Source organism: Phaethon lepturus, unplaced genomic scaffold (genome assembly GCF_000687285.1).
Source record: "Phaethon lepturus isolate BGI_N335 unplaced genomic scaffold, ASM68728v1 scaffold24980, whole genome shotgun sequence".
In the NCBI taxonomy this organism is placed as follows: domain Eukaryota; kingdom Metazoa; phylum Chordata; class Aves; order Phaethontiformes; family Phaethontidae; genus Phaethon; species Phaethon lepturus.
The window spans coordinates 40,000-51,182 of record NW_010510247.1 but is presented as its reverse complement, the minus strand read 5'-3'; the positions used below and the strand labels follow the sequence as shown (position 1 = coordinate 51,182).

General features: G+C 41.1%; 1 protein-coding gene across 1 annotated transcript in view; it reads right to left on the bottom strand.

Annotated features, from left to right (window-relative positions):
- Positions 1 to 11,183, bottom strand: part of LOC104627973 (receptor tyrosine-protein kinase erbB-4-like) — a 28,569-nt gene that overhangs the window by 14,367 nt on the left and 3,019 nt on the right. The window contains exons 3-6 of the mRNA XM_010296398.1: positions 11,120 to 11,183; positions 9,043 to 9,189; positions 7,021 to 7,118; positions 4,547 to 4,717 (exon numbers count right to left, since the gene is read on the bottom strand). Of these exons, the coding sequence (XP_010294700.1) occupies positions 4,547 to 4,717; positions 7,021 to 7,118; positions 9,043 to 9,189; positions 11,120 to 11,183 (480 nt within the window). The remainder of the gene's footprint in view (positions 1 to 4,546; positions 4,718 to 7,020; positions 7,119 to 9,042; positions 9,190 to 11,119) is intronic.

Here is an 11,183-nt window from a genome sequence, read left to right as displayed (position 1 = left end):
AGGAATTAGCCAAGGATTTAGAGCAAAAAGCATCATGGGGTACACAGAATGCTTTCTGTATTAGTATTATCTCTGTGCACACAGGACAGTACTTGTAACAAATACCTGAATGAATCATCTAATGGCTGTGAATGTAGGACACTTGAGCACTAGCTGGAGTCCTGTGCTCATGGAAACACTGCCGAGGATTCAGCTTATCTCTCAGAAGCACAGAGCTTCTAAAACTCCATATTTCTAGAATATCTCTAGACAATGGAAAATAAAAGCTGGAAAAAGCCTAAGAGCTGAAATTGCAACTGAAGAGTTTCAGATGCAATGAAAGAATTAAATTTAGCTTAGGATGCTAATTTTTATTTAAACGTGGCATCAGTCTCAGGCTGGACTTCATAACAGAGGGCTAGTATGTGCATGCGGGCTTCTGCTCCTGGCAGTACAGGCCCCAAAGATGTGCTAGTATGAAGCCAGTGTGGGTGTGACGGAAACGCTGAAGCTGCGTCTGAGCCTCACAGCTTCGTGAATCTCAGTAATCCTTGGAGGAATAAGGATGTGACACTTCCCAGGGATCTGCAAACTCCCCAGAAGGCTCCCACTTACCAGTCTTTTTCAGATGGGCTGCAGCTCTGTGCTATTAATTCATATCCAAATAGCTTTCTTCTTCACATGGGAGGGAAAAGGCAGGCAGTTTTTTTACGCAAACCTCATCCACTGTGCCTCTCCCAGGCAACAAGCTGCAAGGATTTAGGACCAAGATCACCCTAGAGAAACTTCAGAGCTTTCCTTTGGAAGTAAATGCTCTTGCTCCTCCTTAATTCCCTGACTTCAAAGCCTAAGTGTGAAAAGGCTCACAATCTCACTGCTTTCTTCCTGCAAACTTTTGTCCCCAGTAGAGCTGCACTGCTGGAACACTCAACTAAAGCTGGCAGTACAACACGTCCAGAGAAGGAGCGCGATACTCTGCCACCATATAACTGACTCTTTCTTTACTAAAACTACAATCAGAACAACTAAGACAGGAAATACAGTATCTTTTATGCTTCTGATCTCTGAAAATGACATGACGATCATGTAGCTCTTGTCTCTTTTACTTCACCAAATTGCCTGGCAATCTCCCATAAAATTTAATTTGCCAGACACAGTGAACACAAGCTACCTAAGCTGTATCCATTTATTTGGCATCTATGGCTGTAGCAGCACCATAATGAGTTTGTGTAATATTAATATTCACTACACCAAACAAGCATAAATCACAAACTATCCAAAGGAAACACAAAGACAGAATCAGACAACTGCAGATTAGAGAGCTCTGACAGCATTTCAATTCTGTGTGATTCTTGTAGCTGACATCCATCTGTGCTGAACTATGCACAGCAGATGCACTATTACCTTAAAGGAGCTACTGTGTATTTTGTCTTAAATCAACATGAATCTTCACTGGAAGAACACTTACTGTACCAAGAACTGAGTGCTTTAGAAAAACAACAGGCAAATATGTAGCTTTCTGCACAGAAAGGAAACAAATTTTCTACATCCAGAAAAAAACTCTCTGCAAAGGAAACCAGGAATGCTGAGATGGTATGGGGTTTTCAACTTGGCCCCAAGTCCCTCCAGCAAAAAGGTGCTGTGGCCTTCCTGCAATCTAGATGTACTTGCCTATATGGCAGTACTAGCAGGACATTTACGAGATGCAGAATGTTAGCAAACAACGCTGAGACTGAAGCTAGTCTGAGACACTGGACAGCATCAAAATTGGTAATCTGTACTGGTAATCCTGTTACAGGAGTTAGTCTCCAATGGTACCAGCAAGTGCTATTATAAATCAGCTGGTTGTTCAATGGCAACTTCTTTGTCCATCCCTTCTTTTGGCCTTAAAAACAACCCTTCCTTAAAGAGGCTCCTACAATAAGGAAAAACACTACGAAGATGGAAGGGGTACGAAAATACAGAGCTGGGTGCAAGCTTTCTGTCCCTCCGCTGCCCTTTCTGAGGTTACCTGGGTGAGGAAACTTGGCTCAGAATCTGAAAACTTTGGACAAAGGGTAATTCCAGATTTCTTTAAGTGTTAGATTGTCGTATGATGCTATGAGAAAAATTCCCAGCGGTAGGAGTTACTGAAAGAAGGATACAGTCTCACTACTGTCATTAAATTGAATTGCAAAGCAAAGCTCCCACTGACTTTAGTGTTACAAGATCACAGTCTCAAACCAAGATGGGAAATTGTGAGCTGCAGAGAGGAGACCTCACATCAAGAAAGTGATGGAGCCTCTGTGTGGCAAAATAAAGGTACGGGTCTCTTTCTGCAGCTCTGCTGACTTCAAGGTGATCGCATGCATGCAAGTAGCTGCAACAGTGTGGTTTAAAGGTGGGCAAAGGCTGTGAGAAAGTTACTTGAAGTTTGTAACAATAACAACAACAATCATTATCATCATCCTGTGTTAGCTTTCCGTCAATATCCCAGGGAGCATGTTGGCTTCCCAAACAGCACATTCTAAATAACTCTTTCAGAGTATTTACTCTGGGATTTTTGTTGGAATTCATTCCTTCAGCTCTAGTGGACTCCTCTGCTTGCCTGGCACTAAAGAGAGAGAGCAAAAGGAACTGCTGAAAAGGCAATTACATTTTCCTACTAATCCTTTCTCCTTTATATATGCCCCGGTGTTTCCAGCACATATGGGAGTGAGATGAATATAGCAAACCTTACGGATCTGACTCTGCTCTCTCAACCCGATGTTGGTGTAAATGGTAGTACTCCACCATGTAAAACTAAGCTACAGTGAGTTACATCAGTGTGACAGTGAACACCTTTCAAAGGTAACTATTGTCGTTTCCATCTTTTCTCAGAAGTTGTCAGCAAAGGAAACAGAACGTCTCCAGAGACAGCTACGAGTGAAACTGACTTATTTCAAATCAGCATCAGCACTAAAAATTAACTCGTTGCCATAAAGAGTAAGCTCCTTGCTTATTGCTAAGTCATGTGTCATGCCCTCATGCATCATCCCCTCTTCAAATGCCTTTCAGGGATGCAGGAGAAATGCTACATGAATCCAGCTTAGACTGTGGGACTACAACGCAGCTTCCAAAGACCTCTCTAGCCTCCTTGCCTTTGAAAACAGTAGCAATTCCCTTCTGAATTGATGGGATATAATTTAACACCAGATTTAATCTCCCTTATTCCAGAAAAGCACTGCTTTACTCAGGAGAGGCGAAAGACCTTCATGCAGTGTATGGTCAGAGCATGAATACTGACCCAGTTTATACACTCTTAGCTCTTTTGCTTACCTCTTCCCCGTCTCACATGTGTAATCGGTGCAGACCAGGATATGAATTTGGAGCCACCTTGGCTAAGGACAATGTCCAAAAGGTCTCTAAAGCACGAGGAATAAACACCCAACATTTCAATAAGACTCTACTTAGTATTTAAAATGTAATTGTCCACTAAAAGGAGCATAGGGAGAAAACAAACAAACAAGTCTCTAATTACTAAATACATCTAATGCTTGTGTGAGTGTCCTCACATTAGTAATGCATTTCACCATCTCTTAGTTTTTGTGAGAAGGGGTGACACCTACACTGTTAAAAGGATGGAGACAAGTGCAGGAACAGGCACAGGTCACAGCTGCAGGCAGGAAGCTCAGAAGTAAAGACGAATTCCTGAAACCTGAACTCAGGTCCCCACCTGCAGCAGGGCTCCCTGAGGCACTGAGGCTGAGGCATTTAGGACAGGATCCATTTCACCAGAGCTCATTCACCAGGTCTAAGGCTGCTCTGGAGCTGTCAGTAGTCAGTGGATAGAGAAAGACACCTCCAGAAAGTAACATCCCACTGTAAATGTCCACGGCAGGCAGCAATTATCACCCACTGGATGCATCCACTCTTCTCCAACGACACGAAATGAAGTCTAGATCAAGAGCTTAGATTTTATCCCTATCCTTTTGATGGTTACAGTTCTGTGAACTGAATTCCACCTGAAGACTCTCTGTGCCTCAGCTCCCCCTGTAAAATGAACAGCACTTCCTCCACTGACAGGGTTGTTACGAAGATACTAAAATTCTGTGACATGCTCTGCAAAAACACACGCTTGTGAAGACAGGCCATGAAAGCATCTCATACGAACAGGAAAAGGGGCTGGGTCTGAAATCTGGCTCCAGACACAAAAGCACATTATCTATATATTCCAGCTGCCCTCAGTTACATCAGTATCAACCCTGCCAAGACAAGAGGATTGCAGGGTGGGAGAATCAGAGCTATGCGCTTCCTGGCCAGCATGGTATGCAACTGAGAAACAACACTGCTTGACTTCACAAGCCTCAGCTGTGCTTTCAGGACAGGCAGTTCAAGTCGAGCTTTTGTTCACTCAAGGCTGAGCTATTAATTTAGAATTCACTGAGGCACAATGAACAGGGAACCCAGTGACAACATTTTTATAGTCACTCTACAATGGGAGCTTGTAATTCCCAAGGCAATTCTGGCCGGTGTTTGATTAGTGTACTCTAAATCTCCACCTGTGCTTTTATAACAACCAGTATTTCCTGTCAGAGCTTGCTCTTACCCTGTTGGAATCAATTCTTGTCCTGGAGGTGTAGATGGGAGGAGGGATATTGAAGGCTTGAGGAACAAGATACTCTTCCGCATCCATCATATCTTCCAGGTCTTCCTCATCGAGAAGGTTTTGGAAGAACTTACTGTCATTTGGGCTTGGGAGCTTCATACGATCATCTCCCTAAATAAGTTGTATTGAGAGAGGAAAACAGTCAAAAGATGGGTTAATTTCCCAAAAACGGAACTGCAGCCTTCTTCAGAGCCTAGCAGCCAGGCTGCACGGACCACACATACTGCTTTGTTTGTTCTACAGCACCACATTCTGATCATTGTTTTTCATTTTTTTACTGGGAATATGATGACAGAAAGGGAGTAACTGCGTAAGTCAAGCAAAGTAATTTTTTGGCATTCTTGTGATCGAGTTTTTATCTTTCTTCTCTCTTTTTCCCATACAAGCTCAGTTTCTGACCCTAGTTCTGTCAAGGCCTGATGTATTTCGTGAAATATCTCAGCTATTTAGGCTCACACGATCGGGGAAAATAACATGGAAACTGCTGTGTCTGGGTGTTTGCTTTATTTTCATTTGTAAGTTTAGGGACTTAGAGGCTAGATTTCTCTCTCATCCACATAGAAAGTTCTGCAGAATGTAACAGAGCTGAAAGCAATAAAAATCAAACCAGGGAACAACAGCAATAACAATGATATGTATTTTTATTGAAATAGCAGCTACAAAATGGACAGGCAAATCAGGGCTGCACTTTGCTTGGTGCCATGAAACATCACAAAAGGCAGCCTATGCCCCAAACACCTAACAGCCCATAGAAATGACGCTAAACTTAACCGCATGGCGGAAGAATGGCCTCCCACTCTGCAAGAATTACTATGCTATGTGTGGAATCCAGCAGGGAGTGATGGCTTTGCTACAGGGTGCATACAGTCCCGTTTAACAGCTCAACACTAAGCTTATCATTCTTGATAGCATCTGGGGGGAATGGGGAGTCATAATGGCAGAGATGCCGGTCCAACAGAGTTACCCTGGTTTCTCCTCAAGAAGCACATTGTCTATATTGTCTGCAAGGATCATTGGAGAAGCCTCACAGGATGAAACACCCACCAGACTATACAACAGGGAAGAGAAAGGGAGGGAAGAGGTATTTGGACTACGGAAGCATATCCTATCTAACAAAGTAATTTAATCAGTCTGATTTTTCCAGAACCACTTCTATCACCTGAACTTACAATCTAACACAGTGAGGAATACTGCACGAGAAATTCCACATTCAGCACCACAAATTCTCTTGACTGGTATTTTACTTTTCAAATATATTTTACTTCTCCTCAAGCTGAAGGAGAGTAGTGTACATTCACACTGTGCAATAATACACCATGAGTAAGCTAGCATGTCTACACAGTGAAATGAAACACCATGTGGTGAGACTAGCACTAGACCCAGAAGCAATGAGGAGACATGAAGTGGCAGTGACTGTACTTCTGGAGGCTCTTCAGCTCAAATTCTTATGTCAGTGTGAAGCTAAGGACCAGCTTGGTATACCTCTGCCCTGTACTCCACGATGTGGAGCAGACATAGCATGAGAGTGTCATTACCTGGATGAAACTGATTTCATGCTTTGGTCTCTGGTGTTTCAACATCACCTTACTTCCAATTTTTCATTTTCATTTGAACTGCTCACACACTGCGCCCACCTAAGGACCTTATCAAATAGTCGAATTCATTTTCTGTGGCTTGAGTCTGAGTTGTAGTAAAGACATACACAATTCTAGGCTTCTGCAGAATGCAGGAGTGAAAGGACAAAAATTTCCACCTTGCCTGTACTCAGGGCATACCCAGCTGCAGCTAGATGTAGTCAACAGATATGGCTATATTGGTATTGCCCTGCTGCCACAGCGTAGCTTCATGGGATGAACGATGCTGGTGTGGGTCTATTGCAGGGACTGTGAAGCACTACGGAGCCTGCACAGCTTAAGGAGGACACACAGAGAAGTTCCTCTCTAGCATGAGAGGTACCAATGTGATGCAACTCCCTATCATCTGAGAAGCCTTTTTGTTTAGGCTATGAAAAGAAACTTTCTTATGATCTCAGTAGTGCAGGGAAAAGTCTCAGGATAAACCCCTGAGATTCAGCCTAAGCAATTGTAGAACCAAGCAAGTCCTTGGTCTAAAGTAGGTCCACTGTCCAATGACAGAAAAATATTGTCCCCAGTTCCATGACAGAATGTGAAGTACTGAGCAGCTGATCTTGCTCATAAATACAAGCTTAAGAAGTGAATTTCAGATTATGTTATTATTATTATTTTTGAGATACTGACACTGGCTGTTCTAATTCATTCTTGTATAGTACTGTGGTTACTGTTTGCTTTAAGTTCAAGAGCACTTTGAACTTAAAGACATTCAAAGGCAACTCCTTTAACAGTCAGGTTTGGCAAACATTTTTTTTTTCCCCCTGATGTTGCAGAGTTGCTTACCTGAATTACTAGGTATCTCTGAGGGTCTCGAGCCATTCTAGAGAATTCAGCAGCCAGCTCCTTGAATTTTGGCCGACTGTCAGCATCAATCATCCAGCCTGAGGACAGACGAAAGATGAGAAAGAAAACAGGTAACTGTCAAGGGAAGAAATCATTCTGGTTTTTTAAAAGCACAAGCTTGAAGTCCTTGACAGCTCTGGCCTAAATAAAAGTTGCAATAAAGAGCCCAGAAGGCTGGAAAGCTAGAACCCTATGATGCATCTGAAATGGAAGACATCTGGTCTTGGCCAGAGAAGACTAGAGCGTTCCCCACTGCAAGAATTTCTTCTTAATTTGCTCTGAGCTCCTGTTCCCCATCCCCGAAACAGAAACAGCAACAACACCTTGCAGTTTTCTGTGTCTGCCCATTTAGATGTCAGCTCTGACTGTTCTTTATTATGGATGTGTCCAACCTCTAATATAACGAATCTAATCTCATCTGAATCTACCGGGTTTATTACAAAGTTACTACTAAATACAATTTTACTTTAAGTGGCCTACTGTTCCACAGTGATTTAGATTTAAAAGAGCTGTTCAACAGATCTACAGGATGACTGACCTCGCATCCACCTTTCAGGTAATTCTGCATTCACGTGTCTGCATAATTAACACAGCCCTCACCCAAGGCATTGAATGCTATTTTACTTGAGTAAGGGTGATTCTTTTGTCCTTCATTCTCTAAGAAATATTCATTAGGAACAACAATTCTCAATCCCTGCTAACGCTTTCTGCAAAACAAGCAAGTAGTACAGGTAGTCACCACCAGCAACTAGTTTATCTCAGTGTCAGCTTTTTCTAATGGAAGATCCTATCAGCAACTTCCCAAGAACACGTTCTCATTTGCCAGAGAGGCTAAACGAAGCAGGCCTTATCGCCTTCGTGCCGTTTAACTGAAGAAGTGACAGACGCAGGAAAAACAAAGCTACTGTAGCTTATAAAGAATTTAACAAAAACATTACAGGACTAAGTCTGTACATCTAGCTGTAACTTTCCGTCTTCCAGAATACCCCACCTACTAGGACTTCCTTTTGTCCATTGAGATTCACCTCATATTGTTAGAAATCCTATCAGATGGAACATTTTTGCACTCAACCAACACGAACCCCTCGCGCTATTCAGCCAATTTCCACACCTGCATGCGCAGTACTACTGTTTTCAGAAGGTATGTTATTTACCCCTTCTAGTCTTATTGTCTTTCAGGATTTTTGTGTACAAAGCAAAAAGGAAAGGACTATATAAGATGGATGAGATGTCTGCATGTTTATCTCACTTAAATTAAGTCAGAAACACCAGAGAGATGTTCCTAATTCTTTTTAAATTAGAAGCATAGCCTTGGAGGTACTGTCACTAGTGTGGCTATCTTGGAGATAAAAGGGTAGGAAGAAACCATGTGCAGACTGTTTTCCTTTTTTGCTAAAGTAAAAATACTCATAAATTATTGTACTGGACTAAGTACGACAAAAAATTATCCTCTCTGTAGCATTTCTTGTATTAATTTAATTTTACTTTTTATTATTACTATTGCAATCATCATTCTTGTTACTAACAATAAAACATTAATACTTTCCTTCCTCAATATTTGAAACCAGCATTTCTCCTCACAAGCTTCACTAGCTGGGTATCCATGTACCATAATTATGTTTAATACTATCTTTTTTAACATCAAAATCAATTGTCATGGAAATGACAAGGGTTTACAATAACAATCATACAATTTTGACTTCACAGCAAGAATGTGAGATACCATCTGACAGTAATAAGAAGCTGAGCTAACTCAACCCTTCGTGGCTAAATTAGTATCTTTTGCTGTTGCAAAAAATGTGCATACAGTATTCAAACGGAATTTACAGTATCTTGGGAAGCTTTTGTCTTGAAGCAGCCTGCCCTATTACCCAGCACTGTCAGAGACTATAGATGCAAATGTGCTAAAACAGTGTCCCCCTTGCACTAAGCACAAGGATATTAAAAGCAACAACTACTTACACTTCACCATCACCATATAAACATCAATAGTGCAGATTGGTGGTTGGGGCAACCGCTCTCCCTTCTCCAAGAGGTCGGGAATTTCTCGAGTTGGGATTCCATCATACGGCTTCCCACCAAAGGTCATAAGCTCCCAAATAGTGACTCCTAGACAGAAAAAAGAGAGTGTTAATACTGCTCAGATTCCTTCACAATTTCTTACGGTGCAGTATTCTGGCCCCGTTCTGGACTGCAATCTCTCCATTACCAGTGCCTGCAAAGACACTGAAGTTTGGTCTGCCATTTAAAAAGCTCCAGAAAATGGTGAAACAGCACTTTGTGTTAATCTTCAAAAGCAACTTCCCTCATTTTTATTGCTATAGGAAGCAGCATGATAGATATGAGGCACAAGAGAAAGGTCTAACGCAAATAAATAGTGGTAAAGTAAATGGATGCAATAACAAAAGACTGCATCGCACTCTTTTATCACACCAAAAGGGAAAATGAACAGCTGATGTACTGTATTATTTTAAGGGGAAAAACGCAGATGTTCCCTAACTTAGGGCATCAATTTGCCACAAAGGTACAGCACTGAGTAACATTATGTCATTGTCTTTGCCTTGTAAGTCATTCACAGCCACTTGTATTTTTTTTTTCCTTAAATCTCCATGTGGATTTGAGTTATGATAGTGCTGTGCTTCAAAACCAAGATTCTCTTTTTGAATAGCCATAGGATTTGTTTTGGCATTGGAGCTGGAAATAAAGATCATGTATCGTAAGTAACAGAGCTCATCCCCCAACAAAATCTTAAATATTGAAAATGCTGCTCTCACACCAGCTTAACTTTTATTTTTATTGCAAAGGTCATTGTAAACATGCCTCCAGATCGGTAGCCATATTTTGCCAGCTGTCACGCTAATGTGAAAGGTGATGGGCAAAATTACCATATATATAAAACACATATTTATTGTGTTTTACACATATCATTCACCTTTTTGTTGATGTTCAGTAACTATAACTTGCCAGTTGTTTTTGTTCTTGTCCTTTCCGATTGTAGATATTCTGGGCTTCCTGCATTTAAAATTAATTTCATAAATGGAGGCATATTTTTTCCTAAGCAATACGGTGTATACAGAATTTGAGGAGAAAGAGCACCTTTACATGATCGATTTAACTTTCACATGTTTTTCTCAGCTGAATAGAAGAGGGGACCTAACCAGTCACAGCAAACGGTGTCTTTTGCTGCTACCCACAGGTAAAAGTGAGTAATAGAATTGTAGACCTTTTTGTTTCAAAATGATACGGCAACAAGAAATGCAAATAGGAGTCCATAGCCCTAGATACTGCTGAAAAATTCCACTTACAACGGTATACATGATTTCATTAGTAATAGCTATACTAGATAAACAGCCAGACAGCTCAGCAGATGTGGCACAACAGCTTGTCTGGATAACAGAATTAACAACAGTAAATTAACACCCGATTTATCAAACGTGCCTTGGTTTTTTTGTGGTTGTGGAGTCCACATGAGCTGACCTATCTAACCAATTCCCAAGTTATCTGTGAAATTAAATGGATGCTTGTTTTAGTTAGCTTGGAGAGCTCATCTTTTTCCCTTCTTCCTCTTGCTGTATTTGCTCTGTATTATGACAAATACCCTTTTATCTGACTGTAGGTACAGAAAGTCCCATAAGCCTGGAAATGTTTTTTGACATTCATGGCTTCTAGAGTTAAGATTTTCAAAGGACTTCTGAAAATTATGACCTGCAGCTGTTTTTTTATGAACCTGTGGCTGAACTGAAAGAGGCCTTCTTCTATCATAATAATCAAACTACTACCAGCCCAGACCTTACAGCAGTCATCCCATCAGGGTCATCATGATAACGTATTTCAGTGAGCACGGAAGTAAGGCAGGAGACAAGTAACAATTGCTGTTTAGAGTTACACATTAAAAAAACTCAAAAAGACAAGAAAAAAAAGGAAGAGCAAAAACCACTGGAACTCCTCTAGGAAAATAGGATATCTTTAACGTAGTAGCACAACTTGGTTTAATGCTTTACAAGAGACTAATTTTTAAACTAATCACATGAAAATTTACCGTAGCTCCAAACATCACTCTGATGGGTAAACTTCCTGTAGTGTATGCACTCCAGAGCCATCCA